Source organism: Plectropomus leopardus, chromosome 17, assembly GCF_026936395.1.
Source record: "Plectropomus leopardus strain MGB_pleo_1.0 chromosome 17, ASM2693639v1, whole genome shotgun sequence".
NCBI classification, from domain to species: domain Eukaryota; kingdom Metazoa; phylum Chordata; class Actinopteri; order Perciformes; family Serranidae; genus Plectropomus; species Plectropomus leopardus.
This window is the reverse complement of record NC_142192.1, coordinates 16,005,561-16,031,931: the sequence shown is the minus strand read 5'-3', so window position 1 is coordinate 16,031,931 and position 26,371 is coordinate 16,005,561. Positions and strand designations below refer to the sequence as shown.

The window sequence follows — 26,371 nt, the reverse complement described above, 5'->3', positions numbered from 1 at the left end:
AGTTATTTTTTTCCCCTTATCTTTCCAAAAGAAATCAAACCAATTTTCTCAATTTTTAAAGGGTCATAGACTATTGCTGGTAAAAGGCGTCTGAGCGCAGCACAAGAAAACTGATGTTGATCCAGGTTTCAAAGGGTTAACAAAGAGCCGACATCAACAACACGATTCTCATGCGAGACTAAATTCAGTTATGAAGGGGGGGGGACTGTAAACACATATTTATTCTTCTCTATATTCTGATATTTTCATCTCTGTTATAAATATATCAGAATGCGTCAATTGTTAACAGGTATGCAAGAATATGAAACATAAATTTTGCCAATAGTTCCTCCGTTACCTAAAATATCCTGCAGAGGACGCCATTTCCCTGCTGAAGACACTATCAGCATTACTGTGGACATTAAACGTGCCAAACCAGTGTAAGCATGCCAGCATAAAATGTAAGTGCCATCCCAGACCTCAGCCAGCTGCACTGAAGTCGATCCAGAAGACACCTCAGACTGAGCCTCTGATCCAGACCCGCTGGGACCGGAGCTGCCACCGCTGTGTTGGCTCCACTCAGTGGCCTCTGCTGGGAGAAAAAAAAAGGTCCTCCCTCCTCAATTGTGTTGTTATTGACCGGCGGAGGGAGAAGAAGTGGGTCGATAAGTGGACCAGATTTATTAGCGGTCCAGATTGGCTACAGCACACCAAATGCCGAGAGGAGCCACAGTCAGTGGGACCGTACACCGCGCATTTCATTTAGGTTAGAGGAGCGCCAGACAGCGTGTCTGCAAGTGCGGCGCAATCTCAAGTGGAAGGTAAGGTGGATCTTGTGCTTTAAAAGCCGTGGATGTGGATGACATTGTTTCAGTTGAATGGATCATAATAAAAATTAAGGCATACTGTACGATTATCTAAAGTAGAAGGACAAATGTTGAACCATATTGATGAAGATTTGAAATACTGATTGAACCAGGTACAGCATATTTTCTGCACGTGGTTCAACACGAGATTACATTTTTTTAGGACCTGTAACATCTTATTGCATGCACTACAAGATGAAATATGAGCATGAAGGAAACGTTTGTGTTATTAAAGCTGTGACCTGTGTGTAGGTCTACTATTGTTATCTACTATGACTTCTCTCATGAAGTGTCAGAAGTCATAATAAACCTGAGTGACAGCCCCCCCGCCCCCGGACTAAATCTGGCGCAAGGCTGAGAGGGGTTGTTGGTGGCACGGCTGGAATTACAGCGGTGGCTGCATCTGCTGCAGTGTGGAGCTGCAACAAGTTTATTTATTATGCCACGAAGAGAGAGAGATAGAAAGAGAGAGGGGGGAGGGGGGGTGATCAAATAGTGACACCCTCTAAAGGGGAGTAAGGAAAAGTGACAGCTGCCAGTAACTGCATTAACTGCATCAGCAGAAATTGTGTGTGTGTGTGTGTGTGTGTGTGTGTGTGTGTGTGTGTGTTTGACAGTTTGTGTTTTGTGTGTAAGAGAAGGTAAACCATCAGGATGGATCTGGTCAGACTTGCAGTGTCCATCCACATCCTTCTGTGTCCTGCGTGGGCCCGTCACTCTTACATGGACAGCATCCTCTCAGCCCGCTCAGGTAACTTGTGTGAGACTGACTGTCACATAAAAGTAGTAGTGAGTATTTGTACTTCGTACCTTTAAGATATCAACTGAGATAACCCAGAACGACGTAATAATAAATAATAATGACTTTATTAAGGACATAGAAAATGTGCCATAGCATACTATATGAAAACAGACAATAGTATATATAGAAAACTATAACAGATATGATTAATATGATTTTTTTTTGTTAAAAACTACATTATTTAAGTTCATATTAATAAGACAAGGGTATTGGCAGTTAGGCATGCTGAGATGGCACCTCAATGTTCATAGCTAAACAGCACACCAGTCCATTCACATTATCGGTATGAAAGGATCACGAGTATACTTTATTTATATAGCACCTTTAAAACACAGAAAGTGCTCTACAATAAAAGCAGAACACATTAAAAACTAAAATATTGGCATCTGTTTGACTTTTAAGTACAGGTATTAGTACTGGTATTGGTATTGTAATTTTTTAAAACAATACCCAGCCCTACATAACCGAAGGAGCACATGTTGCATGTGCCTTTCACAAACCATGTTTCATCATGGCGGATTATCTTCCCTTCAGGTCTCAGGTTTCTCGATGAGCCGTTGACTTTTGACCCCTGTTGTCTCATGTCACCGCCCCCACCACCGCTCTTCCCTCCACCACCTCAGCTGTGGAAACGGGGCAGCCCTGTAAGCGTTCACACACATGCATAAACACACCTCATTTACGCACATGTATGCTCACAGTCGGCCACTGGCTGAAACTCCTTTGATTCTGTGTCTGCTTGATTAAAGGATGGTAAAAGCCTGTTGGAGCCAAATGTGTTGGGAGGAAAGGTGCAGGAAAAACAAAAACCTGTGATACCTGGGTGTTTGCCTGGACCTCCAGGACCTCCAGGACCCAGGGGCCCAGAGGTAAGGTACCTTTTCAAAACACTACAGCGCATTTAAAACCTCACATCAGGGGCGTATTAAGTCAAAATGCAATCAGCCGGCTGAAGCCACGTAAAGACAGAAGAAGGAAACATTGTTAAATGGAAATGAAACAAAACAACCTTTATAGTATTGATTTTTCTAGAAATGCATCATGCTATATTAGAAAATGTGAATTGGATATAAATTTGGTGTCATTTTTCAGGGTCATGGTGGATTACCTGGAATAAGAGGACCAAAAGGGGAGAAGGTGTGTCTCTATTTTTTATTTTTATAGATCTTGAAATATGTCTGTAATGTATTTTGCTACATACAGTATATATTTAGAAGTATTTGTGCGTGTGTCCTTGTGTTCCTCTTTGCTCTAATGACTGCTCTAACTCCTCCCTCCTCATTTGTCCTCCTAAAGGGAGAAATTGGACGTCCAGGGTCAAAGGTGAGCTGCTCCTCCCCTCCTGCATGTCGCGTTCTCCTGCTCATCTCTCTCTGGTCCATCTCTCATGTCCTTGAAATAATGGGATGTGGATTTCTCCCTTCGTTTTCCCCTCTATGCACGCTCAATCCCTGTGATGTGATTTGTCTATTGATGTGCTCAGAATATCTCTGCAGCTGCTAAATGGGTCATGCCACATTAGTCTCAGTAGCCGCTCTAACCACATAGGAAAAGCTTGATCGCGTCTCTCCTGTTGTCCTCCTGCTCCTCACCTCTCTGTCATCCCCCTCTTCTTTCCTTTTCCTCTGATTCTTTTCTTTCTCCTCCTTCTTTCTTTGGCCTGGCTCCATTAGCTCTCGTACTGGACTCCAGTCCTGCTGATCCAGGCTCTCCAGCACTTCACTTTAATCTCCCTAAGTGCTTTTGCTCTCCGCGATAAATCACTCCACACAGCAGCAGGTCCATGGTGTCTCTACAGGCTGCTGTTTTAATGGCAGGCAGCTAAATGAGAGCACGCTGCAAGCATGGCAGCAGCTTCCAGGTGTCACTAAGATGCAAGGCCGTTGTGTAATACATTTGGCTCTCCTGCAAAGGAACTGGCAAAATGGCAAGATTGATTGAGCCTTTATTCCTGTCCACTAATTAGCAAATCTCACTGTTAAAGCTTTTCATGCAAGGTTTTGTCCTCTGTTATGTCTGCTTAGCAGATCATAGGAGGTCAGTCTGACATGCTTATTTGCTTCAGACTCTTATCTAACCTGGTTAGTCTCTGTGAAAATCAGCAGCTCTTTTTCAGGGGAAACAGGGCGACGAAGGAAGCATCTTGATCAATATAAAAAGTTGCAGATCGTCAGCATATATAGCAAAGTACAAAAGCGGAGTGCAATAGCAAGATTTAATCAAAATATAAATGAAAAGCTTGACATTTTGGAAACTATGTTGCTTTCTTCCCAAGAATTAAATGAGAGGACTGAGAGTTCTTGGCAGGCAACCAGTTTTTGTAAGGATTAATAATGTGTTAATATATGAGCTATAGGGGTGCTGGAAGGCTGATTTTGTAACATTTGGACTAAAACCTAGCTGTTCTCACCTCTTTTCAGAATTTGTGCTGAACTAATTGAATGTAACCAGCTGCTAGCAGTAGCTTCAACTACTCCATATAGACCGGTGCTTCATCTAACTCTAGATGAAGAGAGCAAAAAAGCTAATTGAAGTAATTCTGTAAGTAACATATTCAGTCAAAATGCAAATTAGTTTTTATTTAAGAGAACAAGGTAAAACGTCCTGCTGTTTAGGATCAGGTGATAAGAGATTGAGTCTGCCAAAATCCCTCATACAATTTAAAGCAAGAAACTCTCTCAGCTTCCCATCACTCTCTTATCAGAAGTGCGCAGAAAATGTATTTATGGTTTCAGTAAGCACTGGCACTGATTATTTTTGTGTTTCTCTAGGGTCGCATGGGGGCTCCTGGGCTCCCCGGGAAACAAGGACTACAAGGATGGCCTGGTCCAGAGGGACCCAAGGTAAGTCTCATGGCCAAATCCATAGGCAACGGGACGAGATTTTGGTATCAGAAGAATTTTAGTTTGTGTTTATAGTCCATTTGAGTCCAAGTAGTATTGACCAATAACATTAAAGTATTAACGTTTATGATGTAATACCAATAAAATATGAACTGTCACAAATGTATGTTTTTGTAGGGTGAGAAAGGGGATCCAGGACTCATGGGGCTACCAGGATTGAGGGGACCACCAGGAACAAAGGTTAGTCACAACCTTAAAACAACATATACACAATTTTTATGTTGGGAGAGAGAGATCTTATTTAGTCCTTTAGTGACTGATATTATCTGTGTCTTAAATTTGATGCAAACACTGCAGGTATTGAGAAGCAAGGGCAACAGAGATTTCTCTGTTTTTGTAGACTTAATTCCTTTTCAGTCAGTCCCGCCATCCTCTGCTGTTTTCATCTTTTATCTCTTTATTGTCTTTTATCAAGAGCCTCCTATGTTTTTCATTTATCTGCTGGTTGTAGAGCCTCACACTCAAAGACAGAAACAGTTGAAACAGCATTGTTAAAGTCTATTCTAAGATCACAGGAGTGTCACAAAGGGACTTGACCACTGTTTGCAATCAACAAATTCACCAAGTGACATGTATTTTAACGTCTTCTGGACACGTTCTTGCAGATGAACTTTTTTCTGTTGCCTTCAGGGCGCTGTGTGATAATCACAATTAACTTTATTCTACGTATAGATTCCCTTGTTTCACTGAACTCCTTTTTATTTTTATTTTTTATTTATTACCAATCCATTAATGTGTCTTCATATTACTGTACGAGTGAACAGCAAGCTGTTCAAACAAACTGCCCCTGGCAGGATTATAAAGGTGTCTGAATCTGAATCTGCTGTTATATTCCTTATGTATTTTTTCAGGGTTTGCCTGGTTACAAAGGAGATAAGGTAAACTCAGAATCCCTTCTCACACTACACTTGTTTGTCACTACAAGCTATTAAATCCATTTATTTATTTTTATCCTTCTTTTTCAAAAGGGGTCTAATGGTGACCGTGGAGCTGCAGGACCAAAGGGGGATAAGGTTGGTGGAATACATATTATGTTGTGTAACCATTTACAGCTCATTTATGCTTGGCTTTGACTATGAGTGTCTCACCTCATGCGGTGCCTTAATAATTTAGAGAGTGAAAAACTCTAAAACAGTTTGCTGAATAATTAGTGAGAATCCTCATGACTTGAGACTGTTTCTTGCAGGTTCTGACATTTCAAGCTCTTATGCGCCCTCTACCTCAGAGACTGATTAAATTAACATGAAACATTTTACGCCTGCTCTGCAGAGATAACTTTTCTCACAAAGCTCTCATTTTGTCTCTATTTAGGGTTCCATTGGTTTGCCTGGGATGCTTGGACAGAAGGTAAGAGTGATTAAATAATGAGGACGGTGAAGAATTTGATTTAAACTGATAATTCCTCAACTCCTTGCCCAGGGTGAGCAGGGACCAAAGGGAGAGCAGGGAATCACAGGAAAGCGAGGACCCACCGGACGGCCCGGGAAGAGAGGCAAACAGGTGAGGACAGATGAGAAAGAATGATGCACATCCTGACAGCATCATTAAACGCTGGTGTGGTGCGCTGACTCTCTGCTCTTCCTCATTCTGCCACTGCTTCTCACCGGCTAATTCAGTCACTCAGGTTTAACCTCCAGCTCTAAGTATAGACTTCCTTAGGGGCTGCGGGGTGTTTGGCATCTTAGATCTTCTTAGCCCTATACATTTATGTATGCACACACACACACACACACGTTTGTCGCATAGACAAGATTATCACAGCTGTTCACAAGTGGCAGTGGCATGTAGGTCACCTTCAGTGTGTGTTTTCTAATATTGGGATGTTGCCTGGTTTGCAAAGGGCATGAAGGGCCATTCTGGAGCCGCAGGAGTCATGGGCCCCCAGGGACCCCCAGGTCCAAACGGCCATCCAGGGCCACCTGGACCACCTGCATCAGGTATGGTAACTCACAAAAACAAACAGACCCAAATTTACTTTATAATGCAAAATATCAAAGTATAATTAAGTCAAGATGGGAATCACTAGAGGCCCCACGATACTGTATTATCACAATACTTTTTTGCAGGTCTCTATCTAGTAGGGGAAAAGGGAGAGCAGGGTCCTCCAGGTCCACCAGGTCGCTGCGACTGTGACTCCACTCTTGGAGAGAATAATGCTCGTTTTGGAAGCTACACTCAACGTGGTGGCCTCAGTAAAGTCCCTGCAGTAAGACTTGCTCACATAAAACATCTCCGTCAGAATATTACCATCTGAACTGAATCCATGTTTATACTAAATCTCTGATTACTCATTAGCTCTCACTTTCTCCTCTACTGTATGTACCTGTGCAGATATTTGTGGTGAAGAGTGAGGAAGAGATGGACCAGCTACGTCTAGACAATGCAATAGCATTTAGGAAGGATCAGAGGGTGCTCTACTTCAAAGATAAAGATGGATGGAAACCCATACAGGTAACATCTGTGTTATGTAATTGCAATACCGAGCTGTAACACTACAAATTTCCAAATAATTAATTGTATATGTTTTTCAAACCATCTCCAATTGGCACATAATTCTGAGTCGGCTACCATTTGTCAGTCTATTTATGTTGGTAGAATTTGCAATTCTTTGGTGGTTACTGCCTTTGAATCTCTTATTAAACTACTACACTCTGCCATATTTCCATTGCCAAACTGTGTGTGCATGTTTATGTACATCATCATTGTTTACAAACTGTAAAAGAGTCTATATGATCATGCATCCCATGACAAGTAGGCAAACTCCAACTGCTAAAGAAGACCATGAAGTTCAGTTGAAAAGCAACCAAGTGTACCATGGGTTAAGATTTCTTTGGTCATACTGGGCTACATTTGGTTGAAAACTTAAGGCATGTAATGCACCAGGTTACATGAAACCTTTTGACTTAATAAAGCCTAGTTTTAGCCAAAATGCTTTGACACTGAAGCCAAGATTTCTCCTCCCCTGAAGTGTCAAGTTTGCGTTTGTTTTTTCTTTTTACAAATTGTCCAGCCCTTCCAGCCATTCCAATCCACAGAAAAAGTCCCGGACAGAGTTGGTGTGTGTGGGGACGGAAAGGTGCAAGCCCAGCACGGAGAGGAGTGTGATGACGGGAACCAGATTGTCACTGATGCTTGTCTCAGTGAGTTACATGCATCAGCTGAACACATGCACACATGCATACTCATGTAGAAGTAAAGGAAAACAGTTCAATCAGTTACCCTTTCATGTAATATAATACAGCGCAACAAGAATTAATATCAAAAACGGTTTATGTTAGTACAAACACAACACAACAATACTGTTGCACATCCACCTGCTCATAAGATGCCCTGCAGAGCACCGCAGAGTCTGAACCCGCATGACAGAGGATAAAAGCAGTAAGCACTGCGAAACCTTTCCTTGATCTTTCATTAATCTCCCCCTCTCTTCTTCTGCCATCCTCTCACTTTTCTCTTCTTCTCTGTTCAATTAAATTAGCAGCAAAATGCTGTATTGGCATCACTGAAACACACAGGAGTGCCAAAGCAATCAGTAACGTCTTCTCTCTCCCTCCCTCCCCTCGCTCACTCTCCTGACTCTGCCACTACATTTTCCTCATCTCCTTTTCTATCGTCACCTCAGACTGTAAGTGGGCCTACTGTGGAGATGGCTACAAACATGACGGCATCGAGGAGTGTGATGGAAAGGACTTTGGTTATCAGACCTGCAAATCCTATCTTCCTGGGTATGTTCACTGAAAGCGTACAACATGCATACACAAACACACCTGTTTATCTGGGTGCACCTTGCTACTTCAATGCCAAGAAAGTGCCATGCATATCCTTTTTAATCAGCAGTACATTTATACTGCACCCATTTAAGGATTGGAAATCAACTGCTATACTTTTACTTTGATGCCTCTAAAACCTGAGATGATGGTGCATTGTCCTGGCACCAGTTACTGTACAACGTTTTAGATGCTTAAATGGCGCCACTCAGAATGCTTCATATTAAAAGGAATAGCTAATTCAACATTTTTGAGAAATGCATTTAATATTTATTACTTTTCTTGCCAAATTTGGTACTTCTCTCATATCCGTATGCTTAGTATAAAGCATCGAGCATAGACTGTAAAAATAATGGAAGAAAACAATAAGCGCATTTCCCCAAATTTTGAACCACTCCTTTACTAAAGAGCAAAATGATTGAAATTTGGAGGTGTACTGCATGACCTGGCAACATAACGCAATCAGTTGCACTTGTTCAGAATCTCTTTCCATGTCTTCTGCAGGTCCTTTGGGCAGCTCAGATGCACTGACTCCTGCCTCATTGATTCCACTGGTTGCAAGTATTTCACCTGAACTTGGAAAGTGACAGAAATAACCAAATTGAGACTTAGCAGTTCTTTTTCTGCTCACGGGGAGTATACTTCAGATTTTTTCCTGAGTCTCACCCCTTAAAAAACAACTGATGGACTGAGAAAGAGTACTTAAGGAAAGCTCTTGTGCCTGCTCTGAGCCACGAACAGTCATGGGAGCAAGCTCTGAATGGACCGGAGGTTTAATTCTTTTACTCGCCTCAGGGAGCAGCTTCCTGTTACTGTCACTCCATCGGCTGCAGCACTGTTATGGACACTGGCGATTGTAGGGAACATTTTAACGATTGTATCATATGAAATAGTTACAATGTGTATGACTTGCTGACTGTTGATGCAAAAATAAGCTGTATTCTGAACTTCTTTTGTAATAAGAGAGGAAAAAGAGCCTTTTCCTAAAGAGGAAATGATATTATTGATACTATATATACTGTAGTATGCAAATCAGGGGTGTGTAAATGTCTTTATTCATGTGCAATGTATTACAAAACATGTATTTATGAAGTGCAATGCTGTGATATTGCATGAAATGTGTACCAGTGCCCAGCGGACTGCTTTAACCAGTGCTGTAAATGTACCAGCCAAAGTGTGGCCCCCTTAAAGTGAATGTTCAAATACCCCAACAGAAAGAAAAAACGAATGTCATATTGCAACAACTGCAAGAAAAATACCTGTGATTATTGCAGCAGCATGAAGAAACTGATCAATTAATTCAGAATGACTCCAAAATGAATTCAGTGAAATGTGATTAGTGGATAATCTGCCTGCATGACTGTAAAATTCTTAAAACACTGTACACTAATAAACAGGGTTCCTACAGCTTACAGCAAGTGACTTTTTCAGTGCAACTCAGAATGAAATTTAAGACTGATTTCATTATAACCAAAATCAGGGGCGACCTGACACCAATTACTAAGGGTTAGGGAGAAAAAATGTTCCCAAATATTTACTTTGATATAAAACACAACTTTTGGGTGAAAGCAATGCAAGTGATATTCTGTGATTTTTTTAGTCACTTTTAGAAGTTACTTTTAGAACTTTTTAGAAGTTATTTCTTATTTCAAGATTTAACAATGCACTGTCAGAAAAAAAATATTCATAAAACCGTACCTTTTATGTCTCAGCACTTTAAAGAAAAAAAATAATTTAAGATATTTTAAGGCCTTATTTTTTAGACTGATTAATTCAATTAATTCAACGCCTTTTAAGACTCGCGAGGACCTGGAAGGGGGGGGGGCGTCTGTGGGCGGGGTTTACTGAGACTACGCAACCAATTAGAAAAAGACTTCCTGCAACAACATGCATGATGAAACGTAACTGCCACGTAGCTGTGGTTTAAGCAAACATTTTTAGTTATCTGTTTTGTCCTGCTGTTTGTGCGGAGGGTGTGAGTGTGGCAGCATGTTGGTGACAGTGCTGAGCTGGCTCTGCTCCTCCCTGCTGGTGTCTGTCAGCGGGGCCAAGCTGCCTGAGGCCGAGGTGAACATAGAAGTCCTGCACAGACCTTTCCTCTGTCACCGAAAATCAAAGTACGGAGACATCCTGCTCGTGCATCATGAGGGATACTTTGAGAATGGGACCATGTTTCACTCCAGGTTTGTTTTATGTTTTATGTTTTTTAGAGCTAAGGAGTTTTTACGGAGCTAGTTTGCCTGCATTACTCGTTCATACAGAGTTGGTACAAAGTTACCGTTTCACTGCGTTTAGTGGAAGGCATTTGCTGTATTAATTTTTCTTCAGTTTGATAAACAGTTCATACTCATCAGAAATTTGTTGTTAAAACTTTAAAAACGCCGATTTCCTTTTCAAGTGTACGCGTGTTTGATATCCTTGGTGACGCATCAGTCTAGTAGGGTCACGTGATAAAACTTACACTGAATAAATAAATAAAAGGAGCAAAAAACGGAAATATATGTGTGTGTGTGTGTGTGTGTGTGTGTATTTAATAAATATTGACAAACATGGCATTCCATGATTTTCTTAATTATTTTTAGTGTCTCGGTTTTAAGAGCTAATGTTTTAAGTTATTCATTGAAACTTCTGTCACCAACACATTACAATGGCAGTAAAGGAAATGTTGTGCATAGTTTTTAAAGGAGTAATTACGTAACGTATGCCTTCCAGTAAACGAAGAATCCAAAAACGGAGAAAATGTTTGATGAATTGCAGTAAAAGGGGCAGCATTTAACAACAGTAAAACTGTTAAACAACAAGGGCTGTCAAATAATTGATGTTTTTAAATTGGGACTAATCACAAAATTGTTTTCATTTGTACAGTTGTATGCTCAGCACCTCGCCCTTTCCAATGGGGAACTAGACAGGAAGTTCAACTTTATCCATGCTCCCTTCAAATCCAGACTCCATACACAAAACTCCATTGACAAAAACAGTAATTTTACCTCGCTGAATATGGGAGCTGCTGGTCTTACACTGCCCTCACCACTAGATACTGCTAAATCCAACATACTGGTGTCCATTTAAAGCACTACAAACAAAATACAGACAGCAGTTCTTCAAAACACTGTATAACTCAAAACTTCGACAAATAAAACTGGCTGACTGGACAGTGAGGGGTGGTAATTGGGGAAATATGAGTTGTTTATTGTGATTTGAGTGAGGATAATATGTTTCTGTGATCTGGGTCAGCTGACCCTTAAATTTCTGAGATTTTACATCAGCAATATGTGAAAAAATTTATAAAATGCATAATTGTGATATTACAGCCAGAGCACGCCCAGTAGCAAAGGGGTGCTCACTCTAATTATTTAACACATTAACAATTTACTCTCCACTTTATGTCTGTCCACCAGTCGAACAGAGGGTGACAAGCAGCCTGCTTGGTTTACGCTGGGCATCAAAGAAGCGATCAAAGGCTGGGATAAAGGCCTGCAGGACATGTGCGCTGGAGAGAAGAGGAGACTTATCGTACCTCCAGCTCTGGCCTATGGGAAGGAAGGGAAAGGTACTGTGGATTTGACCATACGCATGCAAGTTTCACTGCATGATGCTATGCAGACACATTAAACTGTGTTTCATAAAAGTGCTTGAGGCTTTATAAAATGTGTATTATCCCCTATACTGAGCATGTGTGTATTATACTTGTCTGTCTTGTTTTGAATGGCTCTCTAGGACTCCTACACTGAATGAAGGCTTCTTTCAGAGATATTAGTCCACTTTTTCTGAAGCATGTGAACAATACAATGCTTTGTCCTGGTAAGCACACACCAACCTAACCAATAACATCTATTTCTTCTGTGTCTAACTTGCCCTTGCCATGACAATAACAACAACTTAAATGTCTTGATATGACTAATAATACAACCTGAGTCTGCTTCTCATTAACACTTTTAACATGTTTTCCAAGTTATTTACAGATTAACACACAATGTGTTGCTGCATCATTCACCACAGCACAAAGCATTTGTTTTCTTCATGCTAAAGCATGCATATAGCAACCTCAGCTAATAATAGCTACTCAGTTTTAGCTGAATGATTGCCTTGTGGTATTGTCTGCTCAGGTAAGATCCCACCTGAAAGCACGCTGACCTTCGTTATTGAGGTGCTTGAGATCAGAAATGGACCGAGGTCTCATGAGTCTTTCCAGGAGATGGACCTCAACGATGACTGGAGGCTCTCCAAGCATGAGGTAAACAAAAGGATCTCAAACAGTGCTTCACAACCCAGGAGCATTTCACTTCTCCGATTGTGTTATTTTCTCTCTTTTTTCAGAGCCTAGTACAGGTAAAATTCCCTAAAGTCCTATTTCTTTGCTTATTGGAAAATCACCTCTTGCCCCCTCAGATTTAACTACTACTTTAAACAAATCACTGTGCATGTGACCCTCTCACACCAGACTTGCTTAAATAAACAGTAATTTTATTGTTGTAAAACACACATCACTTTAAAGTCGACATAAACCGAAAAAACCCCCCAAAAAAACAGAAAAATCATCTTGGTTTTGACTTTGACTTTGACTCTGGTTTGGTTTAAATAAAATCTTTACATACTCATTTAGATGTGAAAATATGCTGGCTTTATATACGCTATAGTTACTGTTCATTTTAATGGAGTTTTGCTGTTGCCGGCTGCAGTGGTCACACTCGATACAGGACAAATTTTTTAAAAAAGGGAAAAAAGGGTCCAAGCTGAAAAATACCAAACTAGACCTGATATATGGGGCCCCAATGTGATTGCAAATTATGTTGAAACAAAAAAACAGGCCCAACTTACAATCATTAACAACAAAAAATAAGATAAGGAAGCACATCTTATGTAATATGAAAATACTAGTGCTGTGTACGTATACTGTTTTATAGTGAAGGTAAATAGTAGGTATATTATTGAATTTACACATTATTTTTGACCAAAATTTAGGTAAAAATATAGTGCTGCCCATCAATTATTGTATATCTTGAGGGTTTTTTTCTGTTTTTCAAAAAATGACAGTAGAATTTAAACTTTGTTATTTCTGAATTGTAAAGATGTAGCTGGAATTTGATTTACTGATCGGCCTGCACACAGAACACCAGAGCTTTTGTTTTTTCATCTCAACCTGTGTCGGTCTCACTAATCGTCTCACTCAATCTACCAGGTGAAAGAGTATCTGAGGAAAGAGTTTGAGCGTCACGGCTACCCTCCCAACGACACTCTACATGAGAACATGGTGGAGGATATCTTTGCCAAAGAGGATGAGAACAAAGACGGCTTCATATCCTCCAGGGAATTTACTTACAGACACGACGAACTTTAACTTCTCTCCCAGGTTAATCTCACAAACCACTCACTAGTCCAGTGTCCTCCAGGTTTCACTGATTTTGTGCTAGAAATCCTGATGCAGACGTTCATCGTCTGCATGAAAGTATTTCACTGTTATAGAACCATTGTGTTTGTCTGGTGGGTGATGTGTAAACTCTTCCTGTGAGAGCCAACAGGTTTGATAATCTGATTATTTCAGTGATGTTTTACTTTTGCAAGTCTTTGCTTTTGAGTGTGTTTACGTCTTTAAGAGCCCATTCCACTCTGTCTTACTTATAAACTTTTAGGAATTTATTTAAATAGAGTTATCAGTGTCACCAGATATCAGAGGGCATGCCCGTGGACAGACAGTGTAAGTAGGAAACAGTTGCCAAATTTGACTTTGAAAATACCCTTAATGTAAATAAAGTGTTTATTTTCATTGAAAAAATGTTACCAGATCAATGTTGTTCATCTTTTGTGGGTCCACAACAATATAGAGAGAATGCTTTGCTTATTTTTCCCTGTATGGTGAACAATTCATTCCACTTCAGAGAATAATCATCATTAAATCAAGAAAATGTCATTAACTCAGGCTTATCATATTGGTTAGACTGTGTGTTAAAGTCATGAAAATGTGAACTTTTGGTATTTTTTTCATTTTCTATTAAGACGTTAAATGTGTATTTTTATAGGACATTTTTGTGGCAGACATGTTGACTTAACATAGCAGGAAAAGCAGGTGTGACCAAGAACATAACCGCTCCGTTTCACTTTCCGTAAGTGCTCCCAGTGTGCCAATATACACAATACTCAGATCCTAGCACTTGCACACCTAAATGGAATGCAGCCATCATTAACATTTTTGACATGTGAAAACTACTGTGAGACAGCTGCATTGCACATGCATATACACTGCAATATCAATACTGAAAAGACATATTAATCATTCCTATTCTGCAAAACACATTCTGATTTCCGAAATGCATCTCAAAAGTGCCCTGCTTTTTGATAACATGTTGGCAGCTGTTCTGAGATTTGCACACGTGTCTTAAATCTGAAAACATTCCCATGGCGTTAATTGAAATCTAGACTATCCTGTTTCTACAGCCTCTGTGTTCTTTAGTGTAAAAACATAAGAACTAAACTCAATATGTAATTGACTGCTCTGGTAAAGGTAGATTTTTAATGTTCTATTTTGCAACCAATGTGATGAATAAAGTCAACTCCTGAAAACAAAATACTGTGGTTTATTTGGTGGTCATGTCTTGTAATACTTTACACATTGAGCCAGCAGGTGGCACTGTCTTTACAGGTGTTAGTATCTGTTAATAAAGTTTGAAAGGAAACACTAAACCTCATTCATTCGTTATCTATTCATAACAGTGTAACTTAAAGAGGAATTTCCATAATCTCTGTAATGTCAGTATATTATATACTTCTGTGGATGCATTTGATACTTATAAAAATATGCTCATAAAAACAGGAGAGCACCACTATATGTACTGTACAAGGATTTGTGAGCCCCCAAGGTTAGCATATCCTGCAGTGCAAGTGAATGGTCACAAAGCATTCACCTGCTTTTTTTCACATTGTGTTTAATGAGGGTTACATAATTTCCTACTAACAGTGGCCACATAGCGCACTGAATTCCCAAAACAAAAACAGATGAACTCTTGAGAGCATTGTCCTGCTTGAGCAAAAGGTTTAGGGAGAACATTGTTACAAGAAATTGCAGCAAAAGTGTGAATATCTCTCTGATAGCAGCTTATGAGATGGATAATCTGTGAAAAAATCTGGTTCATCTGTCTCATCCCTGTGCTCCTAATGGCATTTGCAAAAAATCCACTGCACCTGAACGAGAACAACCAGTCAGAGCCAGGAGGAGTCTGTGAATCACTGCTTAAGTGCTTATGCACATGCTGCACTGCCAACAACAGCATCCACAGCAGAGACAAGTAAATAGAAGAAGACAGATGATGAAAAGCAAGCTAAAACAATTTTTAAACTACGACTAAGAAAACAAGACAAACCACTGGAGTAACTTTTCTGAACTGGAGAATTTAAAACTGAAGCTGCGTGTTGAAAATATTGAGCATGACTGAGTGAGAGCAGGCACGTGTAAGGGTGGCATGTGCACAAACAGTGGGTCCGCTCCATTTCAGTGCGCTGATGCACCGCTTTACACATAACGGTGAGGACCACGAAAGCTGTTTAAATGACGTGTAATCTGTCAGCCAGTGGCAGCAACCACGTACATTTACAAACAACAATGTCAGCCTAAAGGTAAAAAGTCATGGTAGCTATTTCCAGTAGACAATACTGGAAAATAAATGCACTCATGGACTGTGATGTTCACAGTAAGATTTTTTTTTAGCCTAAATGAAATTCATCAGTTCTCTGTCTTATCAATCTCCTTTGATTAGTTTGTGTTTGTATGGTTCATGTGGTTGTGGTGATGTAAGCATTGCTCTTGCTGAAATTTTGCTGCGGTTCCTTTCGATAACTGTCAAATGATGTGCAGACTACACCTACTTGGCACCGCAGGCATACTGCCGTGTATAAATGGTAGAGACTCATCCTGGCTCTGACTGGTTGTTTTTGTTCAGGCACGGTAGATTCTTGCAAATGTCATTAGGAGCACCAAGAGAATCCAGAGGAACATGTTTTGTTGTCCTTTTTTTCACAGATTATAGTGACAGCTTCATCAAGTTATTTTGATAAAAGTTACATACTGAACCTTTAAGGGGCTTCTTCTTGTACATATTTGTCCTTAAAAGATCTTTACTATCTGTGTGTTTAAGAACATTTCTGGGTTACTCTAAAAAGAGATCAAGACATCAAAATAAAAAAATTCTATCCTGTAGGTAGATACTGAAATGCTATGAACTGTGTCACGAGTCATGTTAAATATAGCTGCTGGAAGACACTGTCCCTGGAGAGTGTGTGTGTGTGTGTGTGTGTGTGTGTGTGTGTGTGTGTGTGTGTGTGTGTGTGTGTGTGTGTGTGTGTGTGTGTGTGTGTGTGTAGAGTCTGTATGTAACTTATGAGTACGAGTAGGGAGAGCCCTCCTCCTCACACACATTCAAAACATTCCACACTGGAAAAGGTCAGAGGTCACATAGTCAGTATAAGGCGGGACCTCTGTTTGACACTCACACATACACACGCACACACAAATATGCTAAACACAAACAACACATGCACATACAGAGCCTACATCCAAATGTCCGTGACAGTTCTGTTACTGTCATGAGGAGGAGGACTGAGTCTTACTGCTTGATATGTGTGGGGCCTGATGAAGAACAGAGTGAGGCCTTGACTCATCTGAGGTGTGTCCTCATCCCAGGTGGTTTCGGGTTCACTGTAAGAGAGAGGAAAGAGGAAGAAAAAGACTCAATAGATGCTATTGAAGTGATGGGTAATGTTAGAGTGTGCTGTGGTGTTACCTCTGTTCTCTTTGCTGGGGTAGATCCGAGGTAAAGGCTTGAATTCATCGGGAGGGGGGAAGTCCTCGACGGGGTGGAACTGGAACTTGGATTCAAAGTCATCTGCTAATAGATGTAAAGCAAAGATGCAATTGAAAGTTGTTATTTTGCCCCATTTTCAAAGACAAGCTCATTTGCACCTACAAACAACTGTCCTCTAGTGTCCTTCCCTCTACAGTAATTTTGCTCTGACGATGGGCAGATGATGTGATAATTGGCCCTTGGGCACAAACATGCCAATGGCCCCACCACCTCTCCTACACATGAGCAAGACACACAGACTCTGTGGAGCTTTTTTGTTGTTGTTGCATCTCATTGAATTTTTGTTGTCTTTTTGAAGTAATTTTCCTTTTAGGTCCTTTTATGGCCCTGTGGTTGATTTTTGTCTCATTTAGGTCATTTTTTGACTCTGAGGTCATTTTGTATATTTCCATAGTTGTTTTGTGTCTCTTTGAAGGTATTTTGTGTGTCTTTGTGGTTGTTTTGTGTCACTGAGAATATTTTGCATTTCTTATTGGTTGTTTTGTGTCTCTTTTGGGGCATTTTATGTCTTGAGGTAATTTTGTGTCTTTTTATAGTCGTTTTGTTTCTCTTTAAGGGTATTTTGTGTTACTTTGTAGGTGTTTTGTGTCTCTTTTAGGATATTATGTTTCTCTTTGTGGTTGATTTGTGTCTCTTTGGGGTATTTTTTTTGTCTGTGATTGTTTAGCCCCTATTTGCAGTTATTTTGTGCCTCTTTGCAGTTCATTGGCTTTTCTTCTGGTCCTTCTGTGTCTCTTTGCAGTTGTTTTATGTCCTTTGTAGTCATTTTGAGGCTTGCATTGACATTTTGAAAGTGAAGGCCAGGGAGGCCTTTGATTGGCCCTGTGCCTGTGCCCAGTAGTCCTGTTCAGTGATCCCTCCATGGCTCTGGCGTCCATGAAATAATATTAAATTACTGTGGTACTGTCACAATCAAATCATATACAAGATAGAAATGTCCATAAGATAAAAGTAGACATCATAAAAATATATATATTTCACAGGCAATGACAACTGCTGTGTGGCATTAAAACAATAGAGCAAAATCATTAAAACTTTTCAATTGACAATTCCTGTCACCCTTACAATTTTGTTAACGTTTCTTACACGTAAAAGGTCCTTAGCTTGCTGTTTATTCAATACAACTGTCCATATTGTCTATATAGAGGGGATGTCTGTCATCAATAGAAGTATTGATATATTATACCATCACCACAGGGGTGTATGAAAAGCACTAAAGCTCCAATTAAGATATATGGATATATTGAATAAATAAAATGGAATGCATCTAATTGTATTGCAACTCTCAGTTTAACTCTAGATTTAAAAAATCTACTAAAGGTCTCACATGTACTCTAAACCGTCAGATATATAATTGTACGCTCACCCAGGCTGTGCAGGTGTCCATTCCTGAGACTTGATGGAGGCAAGGGAGGTGGTGGCGGAGGGGGAGGAATGCGGCTGGACAGCTCAGTAGAGGGGGAACGTGCCGGGGGAGCTGGAGGAGGAGCCAACCGACCCACACCTGTTGCCATGGGTGACAGAGAGAAAAAGTCAGAGGTCAGACACTTAAGCAACAAAATATACCACATGAAATATACATCCAAATCCAATATGATCTTCTATGATTGTAAGGAAGGCAGTAAGCCTTATTCACACATTTCTGTCAGAAAAAGAGAGCTGATTTGTAAATGCTGCTAAGAAACTAAAGAGTTGCACAACTACTACCCTGTTGGCTTTAATAACAAGCTGTAACAGCTGCCACAGTTTACAACCTGCATTTGTTCAGCAGTTTCAGACGTGTTTCGAACGCACAACTAACAGTTACTGCAAATATTTATATTGGTGTTTTTGCCCTCATAAAATTGTTGTTGAATCAGACATTGTAAAAAGTACAATTACATTGTCTATTAACATTTGTGTATTCTGCATATGATCATCATCGTAGTTTGGGTTAAAATGAATAGATGCAAAGTTCTACCATGTGCCAAAAAAAAACAATTCCTTATGTTGGTGTTCACCCACCTGCACCTCTGGGCACAGCAGGTGGCCGTCGGGTGGGGGCGTTGCAGGGGTACGAGGGAGGCAGACAGCGCATGGCCGGGGAGGGCACTGCAGGCACCTTGGGTGGTGGAGGGGGGAGGGTGGACGGGCAGTTTGGGGTGAAAGAAGCCGGGAGAGGAGGAGGAGGAGGTGGAGGAGGAGGGCCCAGTGGGCTGTCCCGCAGGATGGGGAACCTCGAGGGTTCAGAGTGGACTGGGGGCGGAGGGTAGAAGCACCCTGAGGAGCGGTCCCCTGGAACAGCAGAGGGAGATTGGAAAGGTGGAGGTGGAGGAGGAGGAGTAGAGGGCTGCGAGATGGTTGTGTGGTAGGAGTGCTGGATGGGGAGCCAGGTAGGCTTGGTGACCTGGGACGGAGGTGGAGGAGGAGGGCAGGAGGGGAGAGGCGGAGGCTTGTTGGCAGGCCGGTCCTGGAAGGCTTGGGGTGGGGGAGGCGGAGGAAGGGAAGAGGGTGGGGCGGGTGGAGGTGGAGGGGGAGAAGAAGAAGGGAAAGGAGGCAAGTGTTTGCTGCTGTGAGAGGGGGAGGGAGGAGCAGAGGACGAGGGAGCGAGCTGACGGTGGACGGAGTTTCGGAGATCAGACGTCCTGTGAGTCTCCGAGACACTGCTTGTGTCTGCTGGCATGGGGGCGTTCCACAGAGGCTTCAGGGAGGCGGAGGAGCTCGATCGAGACACTTTATCAAACACACACACACAAGAGGAGACATTTGGATGGTCAACATATAAATAATATTTAGGGATGTCTAGATCAAGTCTTTTTCGATCGATCCAAGTCATGTGATATTGAGTGTTTGTTGATACCGAGTCCCGATCTGATACTTGTTTTTACCTGCATAATACATCTGCACAATGCACATTTCAACTGCTTTAAAGTTATTTATTCAATCCAGTGTATATGCTTAACAGTTTTATAGCTCTGAAAAAATGTCTGCATCCAAACAGACAAGCATCATTACAATAAAACCTGAAAATCTGCAGCAAATTGTGCTCTCTGTTATGCCGCCTGTGTGATGGCGGATGTAAACAACGTATTGGACGGGGTGCATCCTCAAAATAACTGATCCCGATCTAATAAAACCTGCGTTGATCGGGCAGATCCTTCCTATCTGATTGGGACATCTCTAATAATAACACATAGATTTAGTAAGAGCAAGACATTTTGCACCAACCTGGAGTCTTGCCTGTTAAATCTCTTTGTCCTATAGGCCTTAGAGTGGGGAACCCTCCAGCAAAGAGCCCACCCAAAGAGGGTCCCATGGGTGCCGTCCCTCCTGATGAGCCCTGAGAAGCACCAACACTACTGGATACATCTCCGGTGCTCGCCTTGGGCTCTGGGGAACAACACATGTAAACACACTTCATAAATAATTAATAGCAATGACATCAGAGTCCATTATATATGTGTCCTGGGAATCTTTATTTCGCACCACCCAAATCACTTACTCTTCCTGAGGGCCTACCACACACCTTTTCACAAAACAGACTGGTCTGTTTCAGCTGGTCCAGCTCCACTCATGTAACTGACAGTAACACCAGTTACTCAATTTTTATCTTATATTTAATGCATCTAAAAGTTTAGGACCATGTGTCTGACAAAAAGGCAAAACATACTGCTGCATGCTCACAGACTTGAAAATACTGTACATTAAACATAATAACACTCATAAGCATCTCTTAATGGGAATCTCTATGCAAGTAAGTGGAAAACAGAAAATTGAACAGGTAATATACATTAAAACCTTTCAGTTTTTTGTAAATCTCACGGTACTGTATACTGTGGACACAATGTACATCTTGTCTATTGTATATAGTAGTTTCCTGTTGTGCCTGCATCCTTATCTGCTGTGGGGCATTCCTTCCTGAAGTGTGCACGTGATGTGTATAAGTGTGTGTCTATTCTAAAATATAGCTCAAAGAGAAACTACACATATTACCCTTTCCACCCTATTTTCCCACTCAAAACCAGTACCGTTTAGTGTCTTAACACTAGTACTGAGTATTTCCTTTGATAGTACTGTAAGAATGTTGCTCTTACTATCGACGACGGGGGCACTGCGGTCGTTGACCTGTGTGACTTTCTTGAGTCTGGCTCCTCTCTGGATGTCGGCCAGCAGGGCATTCCTTCCACCTCCTCCTCCTCCACCAGACTGGAGCTTAGGAGGCTCCGACGGACACTGTCACACAGAGACAAAAAACAGCTTTTTAACAGGACCAGTGTTTTATCGAATATGTGTTCTGTTCTGATGATATAGACTATTTTGATAATCAATGAATTTATGGCATTTATAAAGCAAACTTGAATTACTGCCTCAGCTATCCAGTCAAGTTGCAGTTTACATCAGTGCAGTGGTGGAATGTAATAGAGTATATTTACTAATGTACTGTACTTAAGGACGAATTTGTGGTACTTGAATTTGAGTCTATTCTTTCCATGCCATTTTATACTTGTATTCCATTACATTTTAGTGAAGATATTGTATGTTTTGCCTATTTCCGCGACAACTTTGGTTATTAGTTACTTTACATCTTAGTGCTTTTGTTTAACAAGCATAAAAAAGTAAAAAAAATAAATTAGACTATCCAACAATTAATACAAGTACATCTGAAATAATTAGTCCATTAATCAATTAGACAATTGACCAAAAATTAAATGGCTATTTGGCTAGTCGTTTTCTAATTTATTTTCAATTATTTTTGTTTTACTTAACTTGTTTTTTTAGATTTTTTCTGGACTGAATACTTCCACTATTAATACGTTAAGCATATGTTCTCAATTATACTTTCTTTTACTTTAGTCGTAATTTGTAGCCCTGCTAAGTGTATTCTTGAGATCTTTAAGTTTCATTTGATGTCATCTTTTTAGATAAAGAGGTGAGTGAGAATATAGTGTATGTGTGGCACTATCATCATCTACTCACCTCAGTTTAAACAGATACAAGCGAAGAAAAGCAAGAAGGTGCACTGAAAGCATTCATCAAAGGTTTAAATGAGGCAGAGGAGGTGATAAAAGTGAAGGTAGAGGAGGAGACAGAGCAGAGGAATGGATCTTTTTTAGTCATGTCTGGGTTCACAGAGTGATGAGAAGCACTGTGACTTCAGTTTCTGAAGCTGCTGAGCTGTGTCTCTGCGGTGTGGCCTTGTTTGCTGGCAGCGGCAACTCATTTAACATGAGGACACTGAGCGCCTGCTGTGGAAACATAACACTCTGCTGCTACTGAGACTCTGCTGTCTGCCCTACTGTGTGTGTGTGTGTGTGTGTGTGTGTGTGTGTGTGTGTGTGTATTACCTCAATCAATAATGCAAATAACCTACAGGTGATGGTTGATGGTCAGCGAGAAGGACACGAGTGAGTGTTTACTTCAATTCAATTGCATGACAGAGTTAGAGAAAGACAGTCTTACCTGCGGCAGGGCAGAACTGGGCGGCGGCGGTGCTGGTGGAGGAGGAGGGGGTGCCAGGGGAGGTGGAGGGGGAGGAGGGGGGACTGGCATGCTGAGGTCTCAGATACCTAAAGAAGACAATAGACAAATGAACACTGCAGCCAGTGAGCACATTTTAGGATGTTTTTTTTCCATAAGCTGCTACTGTGTAAAGGGGCACTTTCAATGACCTCCTGCCCGCTTTCCTGAACAGGAAGAGCTTTCACCAGCGTGTAGCACAAAACAGGAAACAGAGAGCGCTCCATCCTCTCTAGAGAAATCTGACACATCCCCCCCGCCCTTGTCCTCCTCTTCTTCCCACACTGTCCTGTGGCAGGGACTTGGGAGAGGAACAATGGAGAGTGTTGTGTGCAACGTAACGGACCCCTACCCTTCAGTCGCTCACTGACCAAAGGCTCACACTGCAGTAAGTGAATGGAAACACATTCAGGAAACTTAGCAGGAAAATGCTACAGCGTGCTCACACATTGTTCTTTTGTGTACAGGATGTCTTGTGGTTCTATCATCAAGAGCAACTGGTGCAATTATCAAAGTGATAAGCACTGCTGCAACTTTCCAGGAACAGCTCATGCCCCGGATTATGTCACCGTCTTTCAATCTCCACGCGTTGATGGCAACTCAGCTAGTAAACGATCCACAGCGACAGTCACTGAGACCTCCACACAACTTTCTTGACATCATAAATTCTTGACGAGCTGTCTTGCATGGCTGTGAAAGACTGAAAACAGCCAGACCTTTGTGCACATTGGGTTCTCTTTGGAATTTGTGCATGCTCCTCCTGAGCAATTTAATAAAACAGAACAGAACCTGTTTTTGTATATGTCCTGCTCTTGTGTGTTTGTGTGTGTGCGCATGTGTACAATTCCCATCTATGTAACTGGCAGACTGTCCTCTGTTGCTATTTCTATCTCCATATCTGTGTCAAGCAGCTTCTGTGACACTAGTGTAGGTCTTTAAAGGGGGCAAACTGGATGCTGGTTTGCTGAGCTCGAGAAGAACAGGTGGGACATTGAGTGGAAATGCACCTCTCATACCAGTTGTTTTTCTTTGACCTGTAGTACATCTTTGTTCATCCTGGAGTAAAGATTTAATGACAAACAACACAAGTAGCAGGAAGAGGCAGCTGCTGCAGACTAAGCAAGAAATGTATACACTTTTTTATGTAAAAGACATGCCAAAAGCCTGCTACATGGAGCCCAAGCTGAGGCCGTCCTAACTCACTTGAGGATATGTCACAGCGCTTAATCTCTAATGTATGAATTAATGAAAAGGGTGCTGTTATAATGTTTATATTTTGTATATATTTTTTTTGATTAATGGAGCTATGGTTTCTGGAGAGAGACATTGCTAGTAAGTTTTTTAATTTTTTCTTTTTTTTTTTGCGCTTTGGGCACCACAAGGCGAGCACCATCTGGTTCCTTTATGTTGGAGAGAAAGCAGACATCTCTACAGCCAGTATTTCCAATACTCTGCAACTCACATCAGAACAATCTAGACTGATAGCACTACAGGTAAGATGTAAAATATGTATTTTTGATTTGGGGGTGAACTGTCCCTATAAGGAAAAGAGCTTGACTTTGATTGTTGAAACACACAGTGGGTCTGTGGGACCACAAACAATAAGTAAAGCCAATGTCTACAAAACACAAGTGTTAAAACAATCATCTTTATATACCCTTTAGTTGTCTACTTGTCAATAATTTCTTTGTTAATCTCACAAAAATAAAACAAAATGCATTTTTAACTATGGTGAAACAAATTTATAGTTCATATTATAATAACTTACTACATTATTTTTTTAATTTGAAGTAGACTGCTGGAACAAAAATGCACCGTAAATACTTTAAAACAGTGAAGCCTTGAAGTTAGGAGACAGGAACATTGGATGCGCCATGCCTTTGGACAGAGAAAGTGCTTGAAAAAACCAGCTCATCTTCTGTAAAGACTTCCCAGCCTCTCCTTTATTTTTGTACATTTCATCAGGCAGGTTAGTGGGAATAAGAAAACCCATATGCCACAAACAAGTGTGCATTAATAATAGATAGCAGCGTTGTCTTACCTTCAGAAAATATCCAAAATCCACCTGTTTGCAGAGAATGCTTCAGTGAGATGGACCACAGCAGCACTGGCCTAATAGTGCGCTTCCCATACTGTTATTTTTAGTCGAATGGGGACAGCACTTATCCGGCGTTTGTGCTGTCAGTGACTAAATGTTGTCGAGCTACAAAAAGTTATAGAAACTTTTTCATTTTACTTCAAACTGCAGTCACTGTAAGCACGCGGCGGTGGTCGTGCACAATGTTCCCTTTCTGTCTGTTTATTCCCCCGTGAGCGCGCGACAGGAGGCGACGCGGTGCGAGGCCACACCTTACCGCCCCAGCACGAGACCAATGGGGGGAGAGAGAGAGAGAGAGAGAGACACAGACAGAGAGAGAAACTTTCTCTCACCTTAAATTACATCTCTGTGGAATGAAATAAACACTATGTTGGCACGAGAACTGGTTCAGACTTTAAAAAAAAGTCTGCTCTCGTGACTTTTCCATAACTTGATCTGACTTTTTTTTCAACTCCGTGTATTTTAGTCCTATTCATTTTTATTTCCAGCTGTAAGGTCGTACATTTTCGCCCCCCTGTGTTAAAAATATGGCATCACAAGTCATCTTTTTTTCAAATGTGTCAGCCCCAAATTATCTGTATCACACACTCAGTGGTAGATTATGAGACAGTGGGCCACTGTGCATAAATGTGCAAAAGGGCCCCACCACCTCTTCTGCCTTGGAACAAGACAGACAGACTTTGCGATGGTTTTGTGCGTCTTTGTAGTCAGCATGATTGATTGATTGATTTTGATTTTGTGTTTTTGTTGTTGTTTTGTGTGTTTTTGCAATCATTTAGTGTCTCCTTGAGATTGTTTGGTGTCTCTTTGTAGTCTGGAAAGTCTCCTTGAAATCATTTTGTGTTTTCTTTCAGGTCATTTTTGGATTTTTTTTCAAGTAATTTTTGGTTGTTGTACTTATTTGGGTGTGTTTTGGTCATTTTCTGGTTGTTTGTTTGTTTTTTTATTGTTGTTTGCATTGTGGCTATTTTTGTTCAGTCTCTTTAAGGTCATTTTTTGTTTTCTTTCAGGTCATTTGTGGTCATTTTTCCAAGTCATTTTGGTCAGTTTTGGGTTGTTTTGCTTTGTGGTTATCTCGAGACTCTTTTTTGGCATCTCTTTGTAGGATTTTAATGTGTCTGTGGTCATTTTGTGTCTCCCTGTGCTTGTTTTGTCTCATTGAGGTGATTTTGTTGCCTGGGGCGGTGAATGAGCTACATCCAGCACTGCACTTACTGCATCTTAGTTAATGAAATTACATTAATGCATTTCATTAAAAAATCAGATAATGATTTTGAAGCCATAAATGAAGCAGCTGTCAAAATACTGTTACATAAACACAAATGCTGCAGGCACACACACACACACACACACACCTCAAACCTCAGCAGTGACAGAGGAATGCGGTGACACAGGCGTGCTCCTCCCTTTATGTGACACAACAGTATAATTAGGCCTGGGTTTGACATGCCATGCGGACGCTACATACAGATGGCACTAATATCTTGTAATAGTCTTTTTCAGACAATGTGATGATCACACACTAGCCCCGCTCCTCGACTACTCCAGTAAGGTGATGATAAGGCACCAACGCTGCTGCCAAGAGGAGTCATATGACCTCTCTGTACA

General features: G+C 41.0%; 3 protein-coding genes across 7 annotated transcripts; 2 read left to right on the top strand and 1 right to left on the bottom strand.

Annotated features, from left to right (window-relative positions):
• Positions 1-356: 356 nt before the first annotated feature.
• LOC121957772 (uncharacterized) lies at positions 357-9,804 on the top strand. 3 transcript variants are annotated; one of them, XM_088090307.1, is made up of 18 exons: positions 357-800; positions 1,487-1,596; positions 2,182-2,291; positions 2,397-2,516; positions 2,740-2,784; positions 2,944-2,970; positions 4,419-4,490; positions 4,668-4,730; positions 5,402-5,428; positions 5,519-5,563; positions 5,862-5,897; positions 5,970-6,050; positions 6,391-6,487; positions 6,617-6,756; positions 6,882-7,001; positions 7,561-7,690; positions 8,173-8,275; positions 8,822-9,804. In XM_088090307.1, exons 2-18 carry the CDS (start codon positions 1,500-1,502, stop codon positions 8,889-8,891), a joined length of 1,383 nt encoding a protein of 460 aa, XP_087946433.1. In that variant the 5' UTR covers positions 357-800; positions 1,487-1,499; the 3' UTR covers positions 8,892-9,804. The 3 variants fall into 3 exon arrangements, with proteins under 3 accessions (XP_087946433.1, XP_042362483.1, XP_042362482.1); XM_042506549.2 differs by having other exon boundaries at positions 1,482-1,596; XM_042506548.2 differs by having other exon boundaries at positions 358-800; positions 1,463-1,596.
• Positions 9,805-10,186: 382 nt separating this feature from the next.
• LOC121958219 (peptidyl-prolyl cis-trans isomerase FKBP14-like) lies at positions 10,187-14,880 on the top strand. Its single transcript, XM_042507090.2, has 4 exons — positions 10,187-10,500; positions 11,716-11,867; positions 12,424-12,551; positions 13,497-14,880. Exons 1-4 carry the CDS (start codon positions 10,307-10,309, stop codon positions 13,653-13,655), a joined length of 633 nt encoding a protein of 210 aa, XP_042363024.1. The 5' UTR covers positions 10,187-10,306; the 3' UTR covers positions 13,656-14,880.
• On the bottom strand, positions 14,874-25,027 carry wipf3 (WAS/WASL interacting protein family member 3). 3 transcript variants are annotated; one of them, XM_088090234.1, is made up of 8 exons: positions 24,707-25,027; positions 22,609-22,715; positions 21,243-21,381; positions 20,377-20,538; positions 19,174-19,881; positions 18,536-18,673; positions 17,089-17,190; positions 14,874-17,003 (listed from the first exon to the last, which is right to left on the bottom strand). In XM_088090234.1, exons 2-8 carry the CDS (start codon positions 22,696-22,698, stop codon positions 16,963-16,965), a joined length of 1,380 nt encoding a protein of 459 aa, XP_087946360.1. In that variant the 5' UTR covers positions 22,699-22,715; positions 24,707-25,027; the 3' UTR covers positions 14,874-16,962. The 3 variants fall into 3 exon arrangements, with proteins under 3 accessions (XP_087946360.1, XP_042362641.2, XP_087946359.1); XM_042506707.2 differs by having other exon boundaries at positions 17,089-17,193; positions 24,707-25,023; XM_088090233.1 differs by lacking the exon at positions 14,874-17,003 and having other exon boundaries at positions 17,036-17,193; positions 24,707-25,026.
• Positions 25,028-26,371: the final 1,344 nt, after the last annotated feature.